The 27,598-nt window shown below is 44.8% G+C and overlaps 1 protein-coding gene across 1 annotated transcript in view; it reads left to right on the top strand.

The window, feature by feature from the left end:
* The window catches only part of LOC115475916 (phospholemman-like), a 228,126-nt gene that overhangs the window by 135,493 nt on the left and 65,035 nt on the right, over positions 1-27,598 (top strand). The window contains exons 4-5 of the mRNA XM_030211989.1: positions 2,794-2,868; positions 3,603-3,639. Coding sequence (XP_030067849.1) covers positions 2,794-2,868; positions 3,603-3,639 — 112 coding nt within the window. The remainder of the gene's footprint in view (positions 1-2,793; positions 2,869-3,602; positions 3,640-27,598) is intronic.

Here is a 27,598-nt window from a genome sequence, read left to right as displayed (position 1 = left end):
ATCTGCTTCTTGCTGGCCTCCCACTTAGTCACCTCTCCCTCCTCCAGTCAGTTGAAAACTCTGCTGCCCGTCTCATCTTCCGCCAGGGTCGCTTTACTCATACTACCCCTCTCCTCAAGACCCTTCACTGGCTCCCTATCCGTTTTCGCATCCTGTTCAAACTTCTTCTACTAACCTATAAATGTACTCACTCTGCTGCTCCCCAGTATCTCTCCACACTCGTCCTTCCCTACACCCCTTCCCGTGCATGCCACTCCATGGATAAATCCTTCTTATCTGTTCCCTTCTCCACTACTGCCAACTCCAGACTTCGCGCCTTCTGTCTCGCTGCACCCTATGCCTGGAATAAACTTCCTGAGCCCCTACGCCTTGCCCCATCCTTGGCCACCTTTAAATCTAGACTGAAAGCCCACCTCTTTAACATTGCTTTTGACTCGTAACCACTTGTAACCACTCGCCTCCACCTACCCTCCTCTCTTCCTTCCCGTTCGCATTAATTGATTTGATTTGCTTACTTTATTTTTTTTTGTCTATTAGATTGTAAGCTCTTTGAGCAGGGACTGTCTTTCTTCTATGTTTGTGCAGCGCTGCATATGCCTTGTAGCGCTATAGAAATGCTAAATAGTAGTAGTAGGAGGAGGAAGAGGAGGACCCAGCTTTTACTTATGGATGTAGGGCAAGAAATGAAGAAGAAAGGAGGAAAGTAAAGAAATATATGGAAAGGAAGCCCTGGAAACAGAGTTAAGAGAACAGATAGAGAGCAGCAGAATCAGAGACTGGGACCAATATGAATAGAAAAACAAAGTCACCAGACAACAAAGGTAGAAAAATCATTTTATTTTCATTTTAATGTTTGGAATATGTCCAATTTGAGAACTTACATCTGCTGTCTTATTTTGCACTGGGTATACTGGAGCTGTAACAGCTTACAGAAATTATTTATAATGAAAAAAAATATCGTTATTTTTTTCTCCTATACTAGTATAATATTTTCAATGATGTCTGTTTATATGCGCAATGGCTGGTATAAGGGGTGTGGCTAATTTGGTTGTAGCTATAATAGGGGTGGAGTCATTTGTGGTGACCCGGCCCATAATGAGTACCAGCACCTTTTTTTCTACAAAAAAAGCACTGCCAACAGGGCACCCTAGGGGGCACTGCAGTGGACTTCATAAATTGCTCCCAGCTACACAGCTCCCTTACCTTGTGTTCTGAGCCCCCCAAAACCCAATACCCACAACTGTACACCACTACCATAGCCCTTATGGGTGAAGGGGGCACCTAGATGTGGATACAGTGGGTTTGTGGTGGGTTTTGGAGGGCTTGCTGTTTCCTCCACAAATGTAACAGGTAGGGGGGTATGGGCCTGGGTCTGCCTGCCTGAAGTGCACTGCCTGCACCCACTAAAACTGCTCCATGGACCTGAGTATGACATCTAAGGCTGGCAATCAATATTTTGAAAGATATCTTTTGAGGGTGGGAGGGGGTTAGTGACCATTGGGGGAGTAAGGGGAGGTCATCCCCGATTCTCTCCGGTGTTCATCTTGTCATTTCGGGCAACTTTTTGTGCCTTAGTCGTAAGAAAAATATGACCAGGAAAAGTTGTCCAAGTGTTCGTCAGGGACGTCCTTGTTTCTTTCGATTATGGGTCAAGGACGTCCAAGTGTTAGGCACGCCCAAGTCCCGCCTTCGCTATGCCTGACACACCCCCTTGAACTTTGGCCACCCCTGCAATGGAGTGCAGTTGGGGACATTCAAAATTGGCTTTCGATTATACCTATTTGGATGGCCCTGGGAGAAGGACGTCCATCTTCCGATTTATGTTGAAAGATGGGCGTCCTTCTCTTTCGAAAATGAGCCCGTTAGTGGTGGAGCAGTTGCAGGTGATAGTTGCAGGGGAATGCAGCAGTTGCAGGTGGTGTTGGGTTAGTTGTGAGGGATAGTTGTAGAGAGGTAGTTTTGGGGAGGTAGTTTTAGAGGATGGTTTTCATGGTTGGAGGTATTTTATGGAGTGGGAGGAGAGTAAAGAGGGGTAGTTTGGGGGTTAGAGGCAGAGACTGATGTATTGAGGCAATTGCAGGAGGGAGTGTAGTTTTACAACGAGGACAGGTCGTGGGAGGCTAGTTTTAGGGGTTGGAGCAGTTAGTGGAGTGGTGGGGCAGTTGTGGGGAGGTAGTTCTAGAGGATGGGGGCTAGTTTTGGTGGTTGGAGGCATTTTATGGAGTGGTGCAGAGAGTAAAGAGGGATAGTTTGAGGTGTTGGAGTCAGAGATTGAGATAGTGAGGCAGTGGTGGGGGAGGAGTTTTACAAGTTGAGGACAGATAGTGGGTAGTGGTACAGTTGTGGGAGGCTAGTTTTAGCAGTTGGAGTGGTGAGACAGTTGTGGGGTTAGTGGTGGGGAATGGGGTAGTTTGGGGGTGGTGAGGCAATTAAGGGGTAGTTTTTGAGGTTAGGGGGTTTGTGAGTGGTGGGGCATTTACAGGGGTAGTTTGGAATGGTAGGGCTGTTGTGAGGAGGTAGTTTAGGGGGTGAGTTTATTTGTGGGAGGGTAGTCTGCGGTGCCATAGTTTTGAAAGGTGGAAACAGTTTGTGGGGAGGTGGGCAGTTATAGATAGCTAGTTTTGGGGACTGAAGCATATAGTGGGATGGTGGGGTAGGTTCTGGGGGTGAGGTTAATAAGGAGAAGAAAGTACAGAAAGTGACAAAAAGGAAAGAAGTTAAAAATGGATAGCAATAAAGGGACAGAAAAGGAGTAACCTCTCTAGCTCAAGTTTATTTGTCTTTGTTTTGCAGATTATAAAACCCTGAGGATTGGTGGCCTGGTCTTTGCCGGGGTTCTCTTTATTCTGGGGATTATGATAATATTAAGTGAGTTCTCATCCTCTCTGAGTTATGCTTTTTGACTGTTAATATGAAGAACAATGTAATCAAATTTATTTGTTTGCCATTATTTGCGGTGTGAGTACTGGGGAAGCTGCTATGTGTCTGACCATTTGTCCCTCTGTGTAATTTTTAGCTTTGAGAACTGGGCTCAGCTTTCAAAGTTGTGCATGCTCCTTAACTTGAAAAATGATATAAACACAGAAACATTTTGGAAATTAGAATGCCTTAGAAAATCTTGTGTACTTCTTGAAGTGCATCTTTCCAATCTTGTTTTCTTTGATGGTCCTTTCTGCTTCCAGCTCAGTTGGAACCAGACTGTCTTGGGCTTTGATACCATGTGCCTTTATTCATAGCTAGATGGTTTCCACCAGTTTAATCCTATCCCTGCCGTCATCTATCCCAGGCACCACAGTGACACTCCATAGCCAGGGGTCATAGACCATGGCTCCCTCTAGAACCTGGCTAACCTGAGACACTGAATCCGTCTACTAGGTGTCACTGTTGCGCACCGACTAATGCTCTGTCCCCTCCAAGGACTGTGTGTGAGCTCTGCCACTGTACCTCGCTTCATCTGCACTGAGCTTGGAACTCAAACCCTGATTTCCTGCATGGCAGTGTACAGCACTGCCAGTGAGCCATTGGGCCGGCCTAGTCAGATGTATTTTCAGTGTGTGTGTCCCATTCTCTGTTTATTCATTTGTTATCTTTATTCTAATTAGGTAGAAAATGCCGTTGCAAATTTAATCAGCACCAGAGGTATGTTCTTTCTTTACTTGCATGAAAGCAGCAACATTTTCTAAACTGTTCAAAATATCAGCTGTTCTGCTTATTGGTTGTTGGCTTCTTTTGGTCTCATTCCTATTTCTTATTATTTTCTCATAATATGCTTCATTTCTCATATAACCACATTGTTTAGACTAAAAAGCATGTACATGTTATCTTAGCTGTAGCTGGTTTTTAATCTCTGAAATATATTTTGGCTTTACATCTGGAAGTGTGATGTCTACACGGTACTCTGATGAAGATCAGTTCTTCAGCTGTCTATCTGCATTCATGCTTGATGTATCAGTGTGACACCTGCATGGTACTCTGATTAATATCTGCTCTTCAGCTGTCTGTGCTGTATTCATGCTTTGTGTGTATCAGTGTGAGGTCTGATTAGAGCTGTGATGATCTGATTAGAGCTATGATGATCTGCTATCTGTGCTGTATTCATGCTTTACAAGTGTAAGCCTGTTTTCACCTGGCACCATATTCAGGAGGATAATGCCACTTCCAGTCTGTCTATTTTGCTCTCCAAAATGCTATTCAGGGTATTTTCTCCCTTTCTAAGGAAAAGCAACTAGAAGGTTGCTAAAGACCATATATTATGTGAGTTGGTGATGGTGGCCGAAGAAAGTGCTATCTTAGCACTCCTGTAACTAAAAGATGTATTATCTCTATAATGTCAGCAATTTTGAGGCACAGAGAGGACTCAGCTTTTCTATAACCTGCATTGGTATTTGGGCTGCTGCCAAGACACCCAGTACAAGGAGAAAGAATTAAGGTCATCATTGCTAGATTTCTGACACCCCATCCTGATGCATTCTGTGACCTGCAAGTCTGATTTCAAATGGTACAAGCAAGAAAGAGAAATACCACATCACTTTGGGATAAAAGTTAAAAATCAGGATTGGCCTAAAATGCTCTACTGCAGTGTTTTTCAATGTAAGGCCCAGGGGCCAATGGTGGCCCCTGAAGATCACTGAGGTGGTCCTCAATATCATTCTGACATTTTCTCTCCTCTTTGCCTTTCTACCCAAGTTCGTGACTCAAAGGAGACAATAGGAAGAAAATGCCGCATGCTTGAAGGACAAGGCATTTCTCAATAGATGAAAAAAAATGCATTTGGAAATGCCCACCTCCTTGAGGATACCCTCAATAAAAAGTTTGAAGGCAGGCTGGTGAGGTACTTGGGAAGATATTTGGTGGCTCTCCTTCATTCAGCTCATAAAGTGGTCCCAACTTAAAAATTAATTCCCCTGTTTAAACTAAGCCATGCTAGCGGCTGCCGTGCGGTAATGCCGACACAGCCCATTCAAAGTGAATGGGTTATGTCAGCCATTAGAGCAGCTTAATAAACAGGGGGATAAGTGAAGACCACTGCCCTACTGGAACTGAGCCATTTGGCTGCTCAATTCATGTGTCACGTGGGGGCTAATTTTGGTTAATAATTAAATAAATAATTTTAGAACAGGGCACCAATGTGAAAAGTCCAATAAGGTGCCTATTTTAGAAAGGCCACAAAAAATCCCTAAAACGTTCTAGTCATATAATAATTCCAAAACAACCTGTGCTATTCAAAAACTCATAACCACCAAAATTCCTATAAAGGGAAAGGGAAATGGAACTTGATATACAGCCTTTCTGAGGTCTTTTGCAACTACATTCAAAGCAGTTTACATATATTCAGGTACTTATTTTGTACCAGGGGCAATGGAGAGTTAAGTGACTTGCACAGACTCACAAGGCGCTGTAGTGGGAATTGAACTCAGTTCCCCAGAATCAAGTCCACCTCACTAACCACTAGGCTACTCCTCCACTTATTCAACCTTTTTTTGGTGTGGTAGGACCATCATATAAAAGGCAGTGAGTCATGCCTAATAAATGCAGCAATTCCACTTGACGCTGAACACAGCACTCTCATTTACTGCTTTAATCTTGTTGTAATCATAGTTCTCCATTTTTCTATAGCTATATATATATATATATATATATATCACCTCTACCCAGGAAATCTAGACTGCCCAACTTGACATTTCATTCTTTAGATTGTAAGCTCCTTTGAGCAGGGACCGTCCTTCTTTGTTAATTTTGTACAGCACTGCGTAACCCTAGTAGCGCTCTAGAAATGTTAAGTAGTAGTAGTAGTAGTAGTATATTAAAAAAAACAAACTTCAATCATTTATCCTCAGTTTGTGCAAGACATTTTCAAAGAAAAAAATATATGTATGTATAAAGGACTTATCTGGCAATCGATATTCCATAAAAGTAGAGTACAACGCATACACTTTCACAGAGATGCCAACACGTTCACATTTCAATCCAAAGTTCTGCATCAGGACATGGCTATATGCTGCTACAAAATGTCAGAGTATCACAAAAGCTTTTTTTGGAAAAGGTTTTTTTTTTTTGTAGAAAGTACACTTGTATTCTCCCTGTTTACTCGGGCAGCATTGGCTCAAAACGTGATTGTGCCAACTTCTCTGTGGAATTCTATGCTCTGTTCTCTATTTTTAAGGAACAATGATTGCCATATAAGTCCTTTATATATATATATATATATATCTACTATAATAAAACTCACCCTCAATGTTCTGAAGACAACGTTCTGAAGTCACTCAGCCACTCCCTGAAGAGTTCATGGATTCATGGTGGTGAAGCCACAACACTGACCATGTTTCTCTGCCCCGCCCTCGCATGATGGACCAATCAGAAAAAAACCCTCAACATTCTGAAACACAAAGGACCATCACAACACCATTCCCAGGCAACACTAGGCAACGTAAGACGGACCAATCAGAGGAAACTACGTGACAATAAGGGAGGAGCATTCTCCAGCAGAATGGCTCATTATCTGTGCAGCACGGAGAGCACAGAACCACCGCTGGAACGAGAGAAGAATATTCCTGCTGTGGGTATGTGCAAAAATAGACCGGAGGGGGGGGGGGGAGAAATTTTTAAATGCCTAATGCCAGTACTGAAGAGTGCCAGAGGGCCTATAGCAAAGACTATATTTGGGATAGCTTGACATGGAGTCGGAGGACCCGGAAAACAATGTGCCCGTCACCATCTGGGACGTGAGCGAACAGGACAAGCTGCGGCCCAGCTGGAAGGATTACCCGCGACCCAGCCAGCAGCAAACAGCGACCAAGGAAGGGGGAGGAGTACTCCTTCCCTGCCTAGGAATTGCTGGAGACTGGCTGCCAAACTAACGAAACAACCGCACACCGACGCACCACCTCCATCATTCGAAAGGCATCCACTCTTTCTTCAACAGAAATGCAAACTAATAATACAAAAGAAACAAAGAATACATGGTTTCTCAGGCGGCTGCAGGTAACTCCCCACCCCCTTCCTCTTCCCCTTTTGCCGAAGCGGCCAAGGACGTGCCCAACCATCCCCAGCCTCAGGCAAGCTGTCTCCCACCTCGGGGATTCCCCGAGCACCCGGAAAAAGATGGCGCTGATTCCTGCAGCGCATAAATGTTCCAGCATTCCCCTGCAGCCAGCCTGAAATGGACCAAACATACCGGATCACCCCCAGACGGCCCGAGACCGTGCTCTTCTCCCTTCCACCAACTTAAAACAACCATCCCCGTCCTCAGGCAAGCCGTCACCCACCTCCAGGATGCCCAGAACCCCAGCCCAATGGAAAAAGATGGCGCAGCTTCCAACAGCACATTTCTCTTCCAGCATTCCCCTACAGCACTGAAACGGCCAAAAAATACCAACAGACAAAGAACGTGCTCCTCTACCTTCCGCCCATCTAAAACAACACTGCTGCCTCAGCACAACACAAAAAAAAAAAAACAGGAAAAAAAAAAACACTCAGCAAAGGCTGACCCCCCTACAACCACATTTACATTTCACCAACAGAAAGACCCCCTCCACAAACCTCCATGACAGACAAAACCACACACACACAATACAACACAACAGAAACGCACCCTCAAAGCCACACACCAATCCAACCCACTTTGCCAGCACAGCACAGCACATCCCACAACCCCCAAGCAAAAAACAAAACAAAAAAAGACACACATCAACAACCTGCACACACACCGCACCCTCACACACAAAATAACTCTGTGACACATACACACACACACAAAAAAAGCCACATGCTAGCGCCCATTTCATTGGTTTCGGAAACGGGCCTTTTTTACTAGTATATATATATTGTCAGGCTCAGTCGCCAGATCCGCACCACTCTTTCTCAGTCTCTTCCTTCCTTCACCAAGCACGCCCTTCACTCCCGAGTCGACAGTCTGCAATCAGGGTCTCCGGACAACAGGCAAATCACCAGAAGTGCTTTATTATCTCAAGAGTACATTTAATCTGCTTTAAGGCCTCACAGGCCTTCCCCTCTCCTCAGTGTAGCTCCACTTTTAAACACAGTTCATTGGAGCCCTGCTTGCAATACAGTTCAGCTTGGGCCTGCTTTCCACACAGTTCACTTTGGCTCTGCTTTCAATATGGTTTTCTCCAGCACTGCTTCTAATCCAGTACTTAGTGGTACTGCTCTTTCACATAGCTAATGAGCACTGCTCACAATTCAGTTCAGTTAGCAATGTTTTCCTCATCAATTCAGTTTAGCACCACTGCTTTCAAACACAGTTTAGTTTAGCATTGCCTTCAAACACAGTTCAGTTTGGCACTGCTCTCCAACATCGTTCATCTTAGAAATGAAATTAAACTGTTCAATTCAATGGCAATATGGTCTAAGTCACTTTCTCACTCTTAGACCTAATGACCCACCTCCCTCGTTTGTCAGCACAAAACCACCTGACATCCACCCACCGGGTCAATTCACCAAGGCTTCATTCACTCTCTCCAGTTCAGTTCATAACTCACTTTAAGAGCCCTCCACCAGCACTTCCATTTCCTCCTCATTCTCCCCTCCTTCCACCTCCTCCAGTTCCATTCTCTCCTCCCCTTCCTCTCGGTCTAGGGGCTCCTCCCTTCCCCCATCTGATTCCATCTTCCAATCATACCCCGGCTCCTCCCTCTCTTGCATAGAATCTTCTCCCTTCACCTGATCCCTCTGCTGTTGCTGTACTGCCTTCTGGACCTTGTAGTTTCTTAGCTCCTGACTTCTCTGACGTTGCCCTGCCTTCTGGGCTTTGTAGTTCCTTGGTTCTGAATCTCTCTGGTGCTGCACTGCCTTCTGGGGCTTGTAGTTTCTTTGCTCTTCACATACCCCCCCCCCCCCCCAGTCGAACGATTGCTAGTCCGTTTGTTTTTTCCTTCCCTCACTACCGGACTAGCAATCCTAGACAGAACATCAACAAGCTGCATTAATTTCCCTGCTTGATGTTCCACCTGAAACTGAAATGGTTGCAACGCCAAATACCACCTCATCAATCTAGCATTATGGTTCTTCATCTGACCCAGCCACTTTAAGGGGGCATGATCCGTGACCAGCTTAAAGGGACGCCCCTCAAGATAGAACTCACAGGCTTGTATCGCCCACTTAACTGCCAGGCATTCCCTTTCAATCGTGGCATACCTAGTTTCATGAGAAAGAAGCTTCCTGCTCAAGTACATAATCGGGTGCTCCTCTCCCTCATGGACTTGTGACAACACCGCACCTAATCCTACCCCAGATGCATCAGTATGCAATACAAAAGGTTTCTCAAAGTCCACTGCTTTAAGTAGAGGCTCCTGGCATAATGCTGACCGCATCCCAGCAAATACCCTTTCCGAGTCCTCCTGCCACCGGAGCTGATTCGGTCTATTACCCTTCAACATATCTGTCAAGGGGGCGGCTCAAGATGCGAAGTGAGGTATAAATCTTCTGTAATAACCTATCAATCCCAAAAAACTTCTTAGCGTTTTCTTATTTGTAGGAAGGGGAAAACTCCTGAATACTTTATCACACAAAGGCTTAACCTGTCCATTTCCTACCCGATAGCCCAAGTATTTTACCTCTCGCTGTGCAAAATGGCATTTTTGAGGGTTAAGGGTGAGACCTGCTTCCAGAAAAGATTGCAATACCTCCCTAACCTGGACTACATGAGTCTCCCAATCTGGACTATGAATGATTACATCATCCAAATATGCAGCAGCATATTCCTGGTGTGATCTCAATACTCTGTCCAGCAGGCGTTGGCAAGAAGCCGCAGCTGAATTTAAGCCAAATGGCATTCGCTTGAATTGAAACAACCCAAGCGGGGTGCAAAAAGCTGTCTTAGGCCGAGCCTTCCTCGATAAGGGAATTTGCCAGTACCCCTTTGTTAAGTCAAGAGTAGACAAGAACTGTGCCGAACCCAGCCTATCTATCAAATGCTCAATACGAGGCATAGGATAAGCATCAAGCACAGACAGCGCATTAACTTGCTGAAAATCAATACAAAAACGCCAGGATCCATTCCTCTTAGGCACTAACACCATAGGACTCGCCCACGGACTAATGGATTCCTCGATCACCCCAAAGTCCAGCATTTCCTTCACTTGTTTAACTACCTCCTGCTTTTTACCTGGGGATAACCTATAAGGCCGCTGACGAACCACCCTCCCTTTCTCCGTCTCAATTTCATGTACGATTAAGTGTGTCTCCCCTGGACACGCTGTGAGAACATCCTGAAACTCCAGCAACAGAGCTTGCATCTGTTCCTTTTGTGGACTCTCTAAGCTGTCTCCCACTGTCACTTCCCTAGGAATAAAGATCTCCGATATCTGAGGTCCTAAGTCCTCCTCAAATTCCTCCTCCCCTTTTGCCCAATAGGCTTTCCTTTCCTGCCAAGGCTGGAGTAAGTTCGCATGATAGGTCTGAGGCTTCCCTCGCTCATTCAATACCTCATAAGTGACAGGGCCCAACCGTTTCCTCACCGTACAGGGTCCCTTCTATTTACTTAAAAATTTATGTGGATTATCCGGGACCCTAACCACCACCTTATCCCCTTCCTGAATTACTCTGACCTGCGCTCCCCGATCATAATGCATCTTCTGATAACTTTGGGCTTTCTCTAGATTACCCCGGGAATAAGTGCCTAACCTCCATAACCGCCCTTTCAAATCATGAAGATATTCTACTACCGTCTTATCCTCCCTTTCCGGAGGTACCCACTGTTCCAGGAGAATATCCAACACTCCCCTTGGTGCCCGCCCATATAATAATTCAAAGGGGCATACTCCTAGGGAAGCCTGCACACATTCCCTAGATACATACAATGCAAAAGGCAAAAGTTGATCCCAGTTTTCATAGTGTGATCCTAACCCCTTCCTTAACATCATCTTCAAAGTTTTGTTGAACCTCTCCACTAGGCCGTTGGTTTGAGGGTGATAGGCTGAAGTACAAATGTGTTTAATACCAAAAGCCTCCCAAACCTGTACAAGGGTGCGAGAAAGAAAATTGGTGCCTCTATCAGTTAACACCTCCCTAGGAAAGCCAACCTCACAAAAAAGCCGAATCAGCTCCGCAGCAATCACCTTGGCCGAGATATTTTGCAAGGGTATGGCCCAGGGGAAACGGGTAGCCATATCAACAATCACCAGAATATAAGAAAACCCTCTCCTGGACTTAAGTAGGGGACCGATAATATCCATTGCCAATCTCCCACACGGATTCTCAATTCGGGGAAGAGGATGCAATGGAGCAGGCCTTGGCCCTTTCTCTGTCAGGTTCTGACATACCACACAGGATTTACAGTATTCCTCTACCTCTTTGTATACCCCAGGCCAGTAAAACCGCCCTAGTAACTGTTTCACTGTATTCTGGATCCCTTTATGTCCTCCCAGAGGATGGTCATGCGCTAACTGTAACACCAACTTCCGGAATCCCGTAGGTACAATAAGTTGTTTAATCTCCTCCTCACTGCCCTCAGCTGGCATCACCCAAAACAGTAAACCCTTCTGTATCACAAACTTGGGTCCCTGTGTGCCCCCCACCGGCTCCCTCGCCCGTTCCCAGGCATATTTCAATGTGAGATCTGACTCCTGTTCCCTGCTAAAATAAGGGAACCTGCTCAACAACTCCTCAGGATCCTCCGGAAACTCCCCTACCTGCTCAATCCCTTTCATTGTCTGAGCCCTGTGCCTCTGCGTTAATTTTTCCCTTGCCCTGACTCCCGAGTCTTCCCAGGTGCCCCTAGTACCTCCAAATGAAAGGGAAAAATATGTGATAAGTTCTGCTCTACTCCTTCTCGCTCTTTCCTCTGCCCCCGAGTAACGACCAACCCTTCCTTTTCTCTTAAACAGTGTACAAATGGGGGCCAATCCCTCCCCAAAATTAGTTCCTGAGGTAGCCAGGGTAATATTGCCACCCATACCCAGTGTGACCCTGAAGGACCTTTTATACCAACCCGCTTAAGGGGATATGTAGTGGTAGCCCCGTGAACACACTGAATGCTGACCTCCCGGCCCCTATTATCATTACATACTCCCCTCTTTCCCTTTATTCTTTCCCACAGGGCCCGAGACAGCATGGTCTGATCCGCCCCTGAATCTAGCAGAGCATTGACCCAGGCCCCACATATTTCCACTGCTTGCCTCAATTGCTTCACCACTGGCCCTTGAGAGTACGAGGTGAACCCTAATTTCGCAAAACAGTCCTTCCTCAGATGTCCTTTCCTTCCACACCGGTAACACATTCTCTCCTCATTCACTGAAGGTCTGGCCCCTGTTACTCTTGCCACCTTCTCCCTCATTCGTCCCCCTCCCCCTTCACACTGCTGGGCCTCCAGGAAGCATTCCATGCTTTTAATGGCCTCCTCAAGTGACGTACACCCCTTCTTTATCAAATCCACCCGAAACGTTTCAGGCAGTGCCTCCAAAAATTGTTCCAGCACAAGCTCTTGCATTACCTGATTCATAGTTCTCTTTTCAGGCTCTAACCACTTTCCTGCTAAATCCAAAAGCTTTTGAGCCAACGCCCAGGATGTTTCACTCTCCACCCAGCGTAATTCTCTGAATCGCCTTCTATATGTCTGTCAGCTCTCTCCATACCTGTTCAGAATAGCTTCTTTCAATTTGGTATAGTCCACCACCTCCAGTGTAGGCAAAGCCCTAAAGGCGGCCAAGGCCTCACCAGACAGCGCAGGGGCTAATCGAATTGTCCATTGTTCCTGGGGCCACCCTGTAGCCACCGCCACCCTTTCAAAAGCCCCTAAGTAATCTTCAATATTGTCCGACTCAGTCAGCTTACCCCATGGCAGCCAGTTCACTCCTGGAAGTCCTCCTACTCCCACCGCTCCTTCTGCTCGGTCCACTCTTCCATCCGGCCCCCTGTCAGACAACCGTCCTCCACCGCGAAGCAACTCCTGAAATGTCCAAGAGAGGTTGCTGCTGCGCCAGGGAAGCCGCCAACGACTCCTCCAACAGCTGATGAGCCATCTCTTGCTGTTTCTGAAATTGATGCGTCATAAACGCAAACAGCTCTTTGGGATCCATATCCTTCACCGGATTCCCCGCACCTGCAAAAAGACAGAAAAACAACCACCCAAGTGCGGTATCTCACAAACTCTTTTCCACTGCACAGAAACTGTGCTTCCCCAATTACTGTATCCTCCCTCGCTCCTGCCTAGGTGCCCTTTACCTGGGTAGGCGAGTAATACGCCTTTGTCAGCGTTGGCCCCATCGACGGGCTTCAGGAACCTCCAGGACTCCCTCCCCTCGCTCCGACTGCTCGACTGGTCTGGTCCAGAACTCCCTCCACTCCTTCCAGGACACTCCTCCTTCCTGTGGATGTTCACTGTGATCCCACCACTGCCACCATAATATGTCAGGCTCAGTCGCCAGATCCGCACCACTCTTTCTCAATCTCTTCCTTCCTTCACCAAGCACGCCCTTCACTCCCGAGTTGACAGTCTGCAATCAGGGTCTCCGGACAACAGGCAAATCACCAGAAGTGCTTTATTATCTCAAGAGTACATTTAATCTGCTTTAAGGCCTCACAGGCCTTCCCCTCTCATCAGTGTAGCTCCACTTTTAAACACAGTTCATTGGAGCCCTGCTTGCAATACAGTTCAGCTTGGGCCTGCTTTCCACACAGTTCACTTTGGCCCTTCTTTCAATATGGTTTTCTCCAGCACTGCTTCTAATCCAGTACTTAGTGGTACTGCTCTTTCACATAGCTAATGAGCACTGCTCACAATTCAGTTCAGTTAGCAATGTTTTCCTCATCAATTCAGTTTAGCACCACTGCTTTCAAACACAGTTTAGTTTAGCATTGCCTTCAAACACAGTTCAGTTTGGCACTGCTCTCCAACATCGTTCATCTTAGAAATGAAATTAAACAGTTCAATTCAATGGCAATATGGTCTAAGTCACTTTCTCACTCTTAGACCTAATGACCCACCTCCCTCGTTTGTCAGCACAAAACCACCTGACATCCACCCACCGGGTCAATTCACCAAGGCTTCATTCACTCTCTCCAGTTCAGTTCATAACTCACTTTAAGAGCCCTCCACCAGCACTTCCATTTCCTCCTCATTCTCCCCTCCTTCCACCTCCTCCCCTTCCTCTCGGTCTAGGGGCTCCTCCCTTCCCCATCTGATTGCATCTCCCAATCACACCCCGGCTCCTCCCTCTCTTGCGTAGAATCTTCTCCCTTCACCTGATCCCTCTGTTGTTGCTGCACTGCCTTCTGGACCTTGTAGTTTCTTAGCTCCTGACTTCTCTGACGTTGCCCTGCCTTCTGGGCTTTGTAGTTCCTTGGTTCTGAATCTCTCTGGTGCTGCACTGCCTTCTGGGGCTTGTAGTTTCTTTGCTCTTCACTCTCTCTCTCTCTCTCTCTCTCTCTCTCTCTCTCTCTCTATATATATATATATATATATAATTTTAAGAATTTCTTGCATAAACTAAAGTTTGAGGATAATTGTTTAAAGACATTTTTAAATATATAGTTACAGAAAAATGGAGAATTATGATTATAACAAGATTTAGGGCCTCTTTTATTAAATAATGCTAGCGATTCGTGGCACGACAAATTGGCTGCGTCGCATTTGCCACGTGGGAATCGCTAGCACGGTTTAGTAAAAGAGGCCCTAAAGCAATAAGGGCTCCTTTTACTAAGGTGCACTAATGGATTTAGTGCATGCTAAATGCTAAGAAGCCCACTGTATGCCTATGGGCTTCTTAGCATTTAGTATGTTCTAGTAAAAGAAACCCTAAATGAGTGTGCTGTGTTCAGTAGTAAGGGTTCCTTTTACTAAGAGATGCTAACATATTTAGCACGCACTAATGATTAGCATTTGCTAAATGCTAAGAAGCCCATAGATATAAAATGGGCTTCTTATCATTTTGCGCGCTAGTTGTTAGTGCACCTTAGTAAAAGGAGCCCTAAATGAAGATGCCACATTTATTGGGCATGACTCACTGCTTTTTATATGATAGTCCCACTGTAACAGGACCCTCGGCTAGTAAATCAGGAGACAAGAGGCAACTGGTTCCAAAGGCAAGACAGCTTTATTGCTAGCAATGTACAGTACTGAGTTCCGTCTCAGGATACTGTATGTCAGAAATCACCTGACACTCACATTTATACCTCCCTTCCGGGCCTGCGCATTAGGCCCCTTATACGTCACAGTTGGCATGCGCAGTAAACATTTGTAGTTCTGGTAGTTCTTACAGTACATACATACGTCATAATACTGAAATGATACTAGCAAGGGAAACGAAACTTATCTCCCTGTTTAGCACACACACACATATAATCACACAATGCTTCTTTCATAGAGTTGATAAGGCTCACTGGAGCATAAGGCTCAGAGATGCAGGCTATCTTCTATTCATGTGGCGTCTACGTGCAGGCTGATTCAGTGTGCAAGCCTTGGCAACTAAATGTTACAAGCTGTTATCTACTGCTCCTGCATCCTGTCTCAAACAGGAGTTGACAGTTTGTAGTTAAGGCACAGTATTAAGGCACAGTGCAAGAAAATGTAAATGTCCAGTAAACATTCAAGTATGGAATGTGGCACAAAGAAGGCAAAGTCCATAGGTAATATACACAAAGCTTGAGGCCGTCCTGCCAGTCCAGTGGTTGCTGCAGGCCATATCTAGTGTCTACTCCTACACCACCACACCAAAAAATGTTGAATAAATATTTATATGAATTTTTGTTATGAGTTTTTGAATAGCATAGGTTGTTTTAGAATTATTATATGGCTAGAGTGTTTTAGGAATTTTTGTGATATTCAGGCTTTTACTTATTTTAAGATGAGAGATACACATATTTTATAAAGACAATATAGGGTGACCCCAGCAGCACACAAATGCTCTCACACAAAATAACACTTACTGCAAAAAAAAAAAAAAAAAACCCATAAATGTGTGTGTGTACTCTATGCATGCAGATGCATATTATATAAAACTAGTAAAAAAGGCCCGTTTCCGAAACCAATGAAACGGGTGCTAGCATATGGCTTTTTTTTGTGTGTGTGTGTATGTGTCACAGAGTTTTCGTGTTTGTGTGTGTGTGAGTGTGTGAGGGTGGGGTGTGTGTGCAGGTTGTTGATGTGTGTCTTTTTTTTTTGTTTTGTTTTTTGGGTGGGGGGTTGGGGGATGTGCTGTGCTGGCAAAGTGGGATGGATTGGTGTGTGGCTTTGAGGATGTGTTTCTGTTGTATTGTCAAGGAGGTTTGTGGAGGGGGGTCTTTCTGTTGGTGAAATGTAAATGTGGTTGTAGGGGGGTCAGCCTTTGCTGAGTGGTGGATTGTTTTTTCTGGGGTTTTTTTTTTGTGTTGTGCTGAGGCAGCAGTGTTGTTTTAGATGGGCAGAAGGTAGAGGAGCACGTTCTTGGTCTGTCGGTATTTTTTGGCCGTTTCAGGGCTGCTGTAGGGGAACGCTGGAAGTGAAATGTGCTGTGGGAAGCAGCGCCGTCTTTTTCCGTTGGGCTGGGGTTCTGGGCATCCTGGAGGTGGGAGACGGCTTGCCTGAGGACGCGGATGGTTGTTTTAATTTGGCGGAAGGGAGAGGAGCACGGTCTTGGGCCATCGGGGGGTGATCCAGTATGTTCTGTCCATTTCAGGCCTGCTGCAGGGGAATGCTGGAACATTTATGCGCTGCGGGAAGCAGCGCCGTCTTTTTCCGAGGAAGATTTGGGTGGGATACCGGTGTCGGAATTGGTATTTCAAGCGGACGAGTCGGAGAAACTTACTGACTTCACGGTAAACCTGGAGGACGTAATGGGGCAGTTCGGCAAACTGAAGAGTAGCAAATCTCCTGGACCGGATGGTATTCATCCTAGAGTACTGATAGAACTGAAAAATGAGCTTGCGGAGCTACTGCTAGTGATATGCAACTTATCCTTAAAATCGAGCATGGTACCGGAAGATTGGAGGGTGGCCAATGTAACGCCCATTTTTAAAAAAGGCTCCAGGGGAGATCCGGGAAATTATAGAATGGTGAGTCTGACGTCGGTGCCGGGGAAAATGGTAGAAGCTATTATTAAAACCAAAATTACAGAGCACATCCGAGGACATGGATTACTGAGACCGAGTCAGCACGGCTTTTGTGTGGGGAAATCTTGCCTGACCAATTTACTTCAATTCTTTGAAGGAGTAAACAAACATGTGGACAAAGGGGAGCCGGTTGATATTGTGTTTCTGGATTTTCAAAAGGCGTTTGACAAGGTACCTCATGAAAGGCTACAGAGGAAATTGGAGGGTCATGGGATAGGAGGAAATGTCCTATTGTGGATTAAAAACTGGTTGAAGGATAGGAAACAGAGAGTGGGGTTAAATGGCAGTATTCACAATGGAGAAGGGTAGTTAGTGGGGTTCCTCAGGGGTCTGTGCTAGGACCGCTGCTTTTTAATATATTTATAAATGATTTAGAGATGGGAATAACTAGCGAGGTAATTAAATTTGCTGATGACACAAAGTTATTCAAAGTCGTTAACTCGCGACAGGATTGTGAAAAATTACAAGAGGACCTTACGAGACTGGGAGACTGGGCAGCTAAGTGGCAGATGACGTTTAATGTGAGCAAGTGCAAGGTGATGCATGTGGGGGAAAAAGAACCCGAATTATAGCTACGTCATGCAAGGTTCCACGTTAGGAGTTACGGACCAAGAAAGGGATCTGGGTGTCGTCGTCGATAACACACTGAAACCTTCTGCTCAGTGTGCTGCTGCAGCTAGGAAAGCGAGTAGAATGTTGGGTATTATTTGGAAAGGTATGGAAAACAGGTGTGAGGATGTTATAATGCCGTTGTATCGCTCCATGGTGCGACCGCACCTTGAGTATTGTGTTCAATTCTGGTCGCCGCATCTCAAGAAAGATATAGTAGAATTGGAAAAGGTGCAGAGAAGGGCGACTAAAATGATAGCGGGGATGGGACGACTTCCCTATGAAGAAAGACTAAGGAGGCTAGGGCTATTCAGCTTGGAGAAGAGACGGCTGAGGGGAGACATGATAGAGGTATAGAAAATAATGAGTGGAGTGGAACAGGTGGATGTGAAGCGTCTATTCACGCTTTCCAAAAATACTAGGACTAGGGGGCATGCGATTAAACTACAGTGTAGTAAATTTAAAACAAATCGGAGAAAAGTTTTCTTCACCGAACGTGTAATTAAACTCTGGAATTCATTGCCGGAAAATGTGGTGAAGGCGGTTAGCTTAGCAGAGTTTAAAAAGGGGTTGGACGGTTTCCTAAAGGACAAGTCCATAAACCGCTACTAAACGGACTTGGAAAAATCCAAAATCCCAGGAATAACATGTATAGAATGTTTGTACGTTTGGGAAGCTTGCCAGGTGCCCTTGGCCTGGATTGGCCGCTGTCGTGGACAAGATGCTGGGCTCGATGGACCCTTGGTCTTTTCCCAGTATGGCATTACTTATGTACTTATGTACTTATGCGGCCGCCTCGGCCTAAGACCGGCCCTGCAGGCTGATCTTGCCCATTTCAAACAATCTATCTTTTTATTGGTTTTCCCTCCATGACAGATTTGAGTCTAGTCCATTAAATTTTCAGAGAGTTATTTTGCCCCTGGTCACAGACAGACATTTGTGACTCAATTTATATAACATTTTACAACCTGCATTGGACTGGAAAGAATAAAGAAGTGGAGAAAACATGTAGAGCATGGCTCAAGGAAATATTTCCATGTCTCTGCATGAGCGTATATGTGGGCAGACTGGATGAACTGTAAATGTCTTATCTGCCGTCATCTACTATGTTACTATGAGGGACATTTTTGATATGACATCTAAGTCTGACTTTGGACATTTTGCTCATAACATCCAGAATCCAAGTGGTGAATATAGCAATTTTTGAAACAGCATAATGTCTCTCCATTTTTTTTTTAAATGGCCACTTGTTAGATGTTTTTGTGCTCTGTGAGTTTCTCTTTATGGTCCATTAAAAAAAAAAATGTCCAAGTTGAAAAACACACAAAATCAAGCCATTGGGATGTAGGAGCCGCCAGAATTCTTATTAGACTGGCCACAAAGATATCCCAGCAGAGCAGTGGGGCACCCCAGGGGACACTACTACTACTACTACTTAGCGCCAGGGTTACGCAGCGCTGTACAAGTTTCGCACTGCAGTGAACTTCACATAAAAGCTCCCAGGTATACATCTCACCCTTACCCCCTTATATTGTATGGTTAGGGTTACCATATTTGCACTCCCCAAAAAAGAGGACACATACCCTGCCCCCTGTCACATACCACCCCACCCCTTTCACACACACCCTGCCCTGTCATACCCTCTTAGAGTGTCCTGTCCTCCCCTTCCCTTACATTACTGTATTGCTGTGGTGGTCTAGTGACCTCTTCGGGGCAGGAAAGAGCCCCGGGACAGGAGCTGCCCGGGACAGCTGCAGACTGTCTTGATCCCTCCAGTATTGGCGCCGATTCAAAATGGCCGCCGACAGTGACCTTGCAAGACTTCTGCAGAAGTCTCACGAGGCCGCTTCAACTCTCAGTGGCCATTTTGAATCAGTGCCGGTACCGGAGTCAGCAAGAAACAGTCTGCAGGCACTCCGGGCAGGAAAGAGGGGGCTCTTTCTTGCCCTAAAGAGGTCACTAGACCACTAGTGCAGTACAGTAAGATAAGGGGAGGGAAGGATAGGACACCACTAGGCCCGCAAATCTGGACAAACGGGCAGGCTGGCAAAACCCGCCCAGTTGCCCTGCCATGTCCTCAAAAAGAGGACATGTCTGGGTAAAACTGGACCTATGGTAACCCTATGTATGGTGAGCCCTCCAATACTCATCAAAAAGATACTATACCCAACTATGCACCACTACAATAGCCCTTATGGCTGCAGGTGTTACCTATATGTGGGTACAGTAGGGTTTTGGTGGGTTTGGGGGGGGGGGGGCTTACATTTTCCACCACAAGTGTAACAGTTAGAGTGGATTATGGGCCTGTGTCTCCTTTTCCACAGTGCACTGCACTGACCACTAGGCTACTCCAGAGACCTTCTTGCTGCTCTAATAGGACTGTGTGAAGGATCCCTCCGCTCCTTTAAGGAAAATCCTGACCTCCGGCCCAAGTTTTAAGAATGTAATTCCAAAATAAACAGTTCACCCCCCCCCCCCCCCCCCCAGTAGTTTTAATAATGCCGTTCCAAAAGCAAAACAGTTCAGGAATCTCAACAGCTTCAAAAATGCAGTTCATAAACACCCAGCTCAGAAAGCCCCCATCAGTTTCAATAATGCAGTTCAACTCAAACAGGGCATGAATCTCAGCAGTCACAATGATGCAATTCCTAAATAAGCAGTTCAAAAACAAACAGCTCATGAATCTCAACAGTCACAATGATGCAATTTCCCAAAACAAAAACTGTTCCAAAAAACAAGCAGTTCAAAGAAAACACACACTACCAATCAGGCAGTTCAAAAACAAGCAGTTTAAAAATCCCCCCCCCCCCTCAGCAGTTCAGAGGGAGAGAGCCTCCAGGGGGTCACACCCTTCTCTGGCCAGCTCTATCTCCTGGCTTTCTCCCACTTGACCCTGTCGCTTCCTGGCTCCTCCACGATAGCCACTGCCTTCCCTTTTTTACCCAGCTCCCACACCAAGCAGTTACCTGCTGTTTGAACTTTCCACCTTTGGATCTTGCCAGAGCTGCAATAGCCATCAGCTCCTTCTGCCTCACTTCCTCCTCCATTCCTGGCTTCCCCTCCATTCCTGGCTTCCCGACCGTGTCTTGGGTTTCACCTTTACCTGCCTTTCCATTGGGTTCCACTGGGGGCTGCTGGGATTGGAAGTCTTTGATTCTGTTGTAAGCCCTTCTCAAGGGCTGCTGGGAATCATAGTTTTTACCCTGCCTCCAGCCCTCTGGGGAAAATGATCTATGCCTTCTCCTGACATGTGGAACTCCCTGAGCTAAGAATCTGGGTTGTCCCCTCCTCTGGGCCTTATCTTCTCCTTCGCTGGTACCCCCCCCCCCCCCTCTGTTCCCTTATCCCCTTCTTCACACTTGCCATTACATCAGAAGCAGTCATAGAGGCTGGTATGTACTAATTCTTTCACATCTTTTGGGGGTGGGAGGGAGTCAGTGACCACTGGGGGAGTAAGCAGGGGTCATTCCTTTATTCCTCCAGTGGTCACCTGGTCATTTAGGGTACTTTTTTGTGGCTTAGTCGTTATTAAAACTGGTCTAGCTCAACATGTCTTAGTTTTAGTCCTGGACATTTTGGTTTTGCTCCATTATGGCAGAAAAATGTCTACGTGTTAGAAATGCCTTAATCCCGCCCCGACATGCCCCCTTGTGATTTGGATGCACTGCAGACGAACTACAAATGCAACAAATAAATAAATAAATAAACATCTGCAAAATAGGTTTCAAAAACAGTGATTTGAACGCTTTGCAAACAAAACATCCAAATGCTGATTTATGCCACTTTTTTGACGTTTTGCTCTTTTAAAAATGAGCCCCTATGTCTGATTTTGAGTGGAGGAGTAGCCTAATGGTTAGTGCAGTGGGCTTTGATCCTGGCAACCTGGGTTCAATTCCACTGCAGCTCCTTGTGACCTTGCGCAAGTCACTTAACCCTTTATTGCCCTACATACAAAAAACGTAGATTATGAGCCCCTAGGGACAGAGCAAGTACCTTTATATAATGTGTACAGCGCTGCATACGTCTAGTAGTGCTATAGAGATGATTATTAGTAGTAGTATTTTTGTGTCTTTGACTTGAAGAAGAGAGGGAAGGCAGTGGCTTTGTTCATGTGGTTAGTTTTGAGGGGTGGAGGGGTAGTTGAAGTGGGTAGTTTTTGAGAGAGAAGGTTGGGTATTTGGAGGTGGTGAGATGGACTTGGTAAGGAGTTGATAGATAAATGGAGTGGGGTAGGTGTGGAGCAATTACATAGAGTGGGGGAGTTTTGGAGGGTTGGAGCAGCTAGGATGGATAAGTAGTTGTGGGTGGTAGTTTTGCAGGTGGGAGTAATTGTAGGTGTTACTTTTCAGGGGTGAGTGTAGTTTCGGTATGTAGTGGAGGTCATTGTGGAGGGTAGTTGAGGGATGGTAACTGTAGGTAATAGGGGGGTGTTGGGATAGTTTCAGGGAGTAGTTTTATGGACTGCGGACATTTGAGGGATGGTGAGGGGTAGTTTTTGGGTGGTGGGCTAATTTGGTGGTGGTGGTAGTTGTGGGATTCATTTTCAGGCAGGGCAGTTACATGAGGTAGTTTTGTGGGGTGGGCAGTGTGGGGATGGTGGGGCAGTAGCAGGGGTTAATTTTGAGGGGTGGTACTTTTGGAAAGTGAAGAGTAAAGAACAGGCGTGAAGCAGTTTAAAGGTGAAATTCCCTAACTGTTATCTTTCACTGTATGTAAATTTTGCCCATTTTTAAACTCGGTGTATCTTTTCACTGGATTTTCTTCAATGTCAATTGTGAGTCCAGTTTGTTAAATTTTTGGAAAGTGACTTTGCCCCCAGACAGATATTTTTGACCCCATTTTTAAATAATTGTTTCCAAGTTCCATGCATTTAGAAAGAATAAAAGGAGGCTGAAGTGTGACTACAGATGATTTGGAGAAAGAGCATATTTCAGTAATTCAAGATGTAGGTCTCTGCTGGATAGCTTAGCCCATGGCTAGGGAGAAAACAGAAAAGGATCCTCTGCTAGGTCACTGCTGATGTGGAACCATGTGAGGATTATGGCGGAGAATGCAGATAATACACATACCCATAATTCCTACCATATAGTAGCTTGGAGGAGTAGCCTAGTGGTTAGTACAGTGGACTTTGATCATGGGGAGCTGGGTTGGATTCCCACTGTAGTTCCTTGTGACTCTGGGCAACCCTCCATTGCCCTAGGTACAAATAAGTACCTGTATATACTATGTAAACTGCTTTGAATGTAGTTGCAAAACCCACAGAAAGGCAGTATATTAAGTTCCATTCCCCTTTCCCTTTCCTAGAAAGCATTCACAGACCCAACACACAAACCACCAGAATTCTTAATCAGTCCAGGCAAGGATAATAAACTAAAAAATGTTTATTGTCTGAAAAATTAGAACAATGAACAAAAAAGGTGCAATCAGCAAAACAATAGCAGGTAATTGAAATATGGATCAATTATAACACTAACTGAACATTTGTTTACTATCTAAATAGTACCTGGGGAGCTCAGGACATATAGCTGCTCACAAGTTATCAAATATAACTTTTTTCACAGGGCTTCAGCAAAGAGATCTCTTTCTCTCCCTCTTCTACCTGGCTGAAACTGGAGGAAAAGCCAATAACTCCTGGGTAATTACAAACTCCAGACCAATCAGAGCCCAGAACAACAACATTTGAAAATAGCTGGCCACATCACTGCAGGCACTTCTTCTTTGTGCTTAAACTAAAGGAGGAATCATTCATTTTTTTTCTGCAACCACTTAAATCATAACATGCACCACCTGTTTGCCAAACTAGAGAAATACATTGCAGGAAAATATCAAAGCAATTATCACAGGCTTAAAAACCCACTGTTCTGTCACATTAACTTATTCCGCCTAAAAGCTAGATGAATTACAATAAAACATCCATAAAAAATGGTTTTTGGACATGGAATATCACCATCCTGGAAGCTCTGCATACTATTTCCTCCCTGGGTGAAGTGCCCCTTTTAGTTATTTTTTTAAATATTTTTTGTTTGTTTAGATTTGATATACCACAATTTTGCAAATGTGTCAAAGTGGTTTGCAAATTCATATTAATAAAATTAGACACAGATGAAAAAGAACTCCAATCAAATTAAAACAGAGATGCAAAGGATAGAAACAAGACCATAGAAACAAAATACATAAAACTAGTAGAGTAACAAAATATTATCAATATAAACAAATGTGGGAGCAGAAGCCTCCATCATACTATAAGACAGAAACAAAACACAGAGTAGAGGTAGCAACAGGCGTACCAAAGTACAAATGGCCAAGCAGTTGATTCATTCCTCAAGGCAGGGCTAGGATCCTGTTAAAGAAAACAAATATGTTTTGAGGACTGATTCAAATTTATTATAACAGAGATTTGCTCTTAGCTGACAGGGAAGAGAGTTCCATAATGAAGGAGCAACAAAAAGACAGCTGAGCTGACTCGAAGCGGGATTGCAAAGGAAGAGGAAGCACTAAGGGCCCCTTTAACAAAGCGGCAGTACCAATACCAACCTTTTGTCTTTCGTAATTTCATCACTTCTGGGCTACCACAGGAGCCAGTGGTAGTGCCTGCCCCCAACACACTCCATTTCTGGTGCTTAAAATTTTTTTTTTAGCACTAGGGGTTTACCCAGCAGTAATCGAGCAGCCCTCTGTGCTGCCTGTTTAACGCCGGGTTGGTGCAGAAGCTCCTACTGCCACCTAAATAGGTGGCGGTAAGGGCTTCCCCAGAAAATGGTTCCGTGGCAAGTGGTTCACTTACCGCATGGCCATTTCTTTTTATTTCAAAAATAAAAAAGCCTTTTGCCCACTGCAGTAAAAGGGGGCCTCGGCGTGCGGCAAATCCACATGCCAACGCTATCACAAAGCCCTTTACTGCAGCTTTGTAAAAGGGGCCATAAGTGATCATCATTCAGCGAACAAAAGAAGTGTGTAGGAACATGGAAAAGAACTGTAGAAAACAGGTGATGAGGGACATGTATTGGAAGCCAGTGAAGCTGATACAATGAAGGAGAAGTGTGGTGAAATATGTTGGCATGACACAAAACGAACAGCTTTATGCCGGATTGTAGTCAGACGCGCATAGACCACATTAGCAAAATCTAGTCAGAAGGTGATTAAAGCAGGAATGAGGGGGATTTGCAACTGAGTATGCAAAAATGGGCAAAGAGCACAGAATTTAGGTTGCAAAGGGTTAGGAGGGATTGTGGATCAGCTGGACTTCTGCTCATATGCCTCTCTGTCTAGAATCTGTTTCTCCTACTTGTTTGCATCTTTAATTTATGTTTTAAGCTAGCCAGATTGTAAGTTTCTGTCTTCTGATAAACTTACTACTGAGTGGTGTTCACCCTCTTTTCCGTCTTCATTTCTGCCTGAGATTTGTGGCAGATTTAAAAGCAGGTAGGTGTCCATTAGGGGTCTGCAGGCCAAAACATTTTGGTTTTGTTTAGTTTCCTGTGATATTTATGGAATTTTTCATTTTATTGAGTTTTTAAATTCTTTTTTCATTTCTGAGGCACCATCTTCAAGGGTGCACATTATTGTGCAGTAGTGCACACTTTTGCTCAGAGTACATGCAGTTGTTCAACAGTGTGCCCTATGGCTAACTAGTGTGCATTGTACTTCAACAGTGCGCTTATTGATAAATAGCACCTTATTGAGTGCTATTAATGACCAGAAGAATTTTACATTTTTTTCCATCATAGTAACATAGTAAATGACGGCAGATAAAAACCTGTACAGTCCATCAAGTCTGCCCAACAAGATAAACTCTTTTTACATGGTATGCGATACTTTATATGTGTACCCAAGTTTGATTTGTCCTTGTCATTCTCAGAAGTCTGCCCAGCACTGTTCTCGTAGTAAATGTTCTGACGCTAACGTCGAAACCTCTTAAAATTTACACTCCAGCCCATCCATATCTATTCAGTCGTGATCAGGGCATAGATTGTTGTTTCATATCATTTCATCTTTAAAATGATATGAAACAACAAGGGAAATGTGATTAGTATTTCCCGTGTCATTTCAAATGCATGCACATTCCTAGACTCCATTACCTGTGTTTGCTTGAATACCAATAAACTTGAAACTCTAATCACGTTTCAAGTTTATTGGTATTTTCTACCCTGCCTTACAAGCATACTATCTAGATGGCTTACAATCTAATAAAAGAACAGAGTGGAGACAGTAACCCCCATAAGACAGACAGTGTTGGATGGGGGAGCAGAACTACAATAGTGTGTTATCAATATGACTCCTTCCTGAGGCTCAGATGAAGATCTGCCCTCCAGCTGTCTGTCACGATTGTGGCCATGACCCCTCTTTTGACTCACCTTATTTCCGCTAGTCAGTTCATGAGCTGGCATCTATCTGCATTGTTGTGTTTGTCCTGTGTGTTCCAAGCCTCACTTCGGTGTTCAGTGTGTATTTCCTGTTTCTGTCCTGTAGGGTTTTCCATGGACAGGATCTTCTAGCCACACTTCTGAATATACGCCACGGTGACGTGCGTGACCCGGCTATCCAATAGAAATGCTTAAAAAGTAAAAGCCACAAAGTTAGCGTATTCCCGCCCATAAGTACAATATATATACCAATTGACAGCTCAGACCAGTCAGTTTTATTTTTTCTGCGCTGACAGAGCGACCCAGTATTTTTTCTCTTCAGTCAGTCAGTCAAAATTATTTGTAATGTCTCACAATGTAGTAAATTGTTTTTCTTATAAAAATTGAAACAGTATTTATCAGCTTTGTATTTTTAATATGTAAGTTCTCTTACCAAATTTTTACCAGTACTGCCTTTACAGGTATCGGATGGTTCAGCTGCTATGGAGAATAATATTATCCCTGCTCTCCCCCTTGCCTTAGTGCCCGGGGATCAGGTGACTTCAAATCCTGCTCTCCCCCTTGCCTCTGTGCCCGGGGATCAGGACAATTCCTTGCCCATCGGACAGCAACCGTTTCCAGAGGGTTTGCCTGACTTCGAGGGCAGGTCTGTGGATCGACGTCCACGTTCATCGCGGGATCGATGATCTCGAATAGTGACATTGTTAGACTTGCTGCCCACATTCTCCACGAATTAATATGTTACAAGAAATTCTACCCACTTCTCCAGCAATTAATATGTTGGAAGAAATGATTTATTTTGGGTAAAATAGCTCGAGAGCAACTCGCTACTGTTTATAATTTAAGAGCAAGCGCTGTATTTATAAGTTTTAGGATATTAATTTCTCCACCAATCACCAAAGGTGATAATTGCAATAAATTAAATATATTAAGTATATATATATTCAGAACACAAAGAGACCATATTTTTAGCTTCAAAAAGATTGATTTAATATACAATTGCACACGAGAGGTAGGTTTTAAGAGGAATCTTTACAGGTAATCTGTGCATAAAAATAGAACAAAGTAGCAGGTCTAGATCAAAAGTTATGTTACTCACAAGTCCTTGTTACAAGCATGCTGTGGTCCAGCTGGTTGATGAGCACATGTTTCAGGAGCAAGGCATCAGGGCTTCTGCAGTGAATGGATCTGAGTTGCTTGCAGTTGAAGAGAATCTGCCTTGCTGCAGTGAAGAGAATCTGAGTCTTGGGAAACAGCTTGTCCTTTTATATCTTGCAATCTGCAGGAGCATATGCCATGTGGATCTTTGTCCTGATTTCCTGGTTTCCACACGACCCCTGAGCATTTGCAAAGCATTGTGGTATCTTGGTCTGCACACGACCCCTGAGTTGGTCCCATGTCTTATGACATCACGAGACTTACAGTCTGGACTTTGCTGGCAAATGTCTTTTGATGTCCTGTTCAGTCTCTGGGGCAGATACACATTACAAGTCCTTCCTTTCTGCACATGTCTGGAAGCTGATGGGAGGGGCAGGTATACCTTTGACAAGCAAATGTCCTGTTTATGCTTCCTCTGAGTCCTT

The sequence above is a fragment of the Microcaecilia unicolor genome, chromosome 8, assembly GCF_901765095.1.
Source record: "Microcaecilia unicolor chromosome 8, aMicUni1.1, whole genome shotgun sequence".
NCBI classification, from domain to species: Eukaryota; Metazoa; Chordata; class Amphibia; order Gymnophiona; family Siphonopidae; genus Microcaecilia; species Microcaecilia unicolor.
The sequence above is the reverse complement of the archived record's forward strand: the minus strand, read 5'-3'. Positions and strand labels throughout refer to the sequence as shown.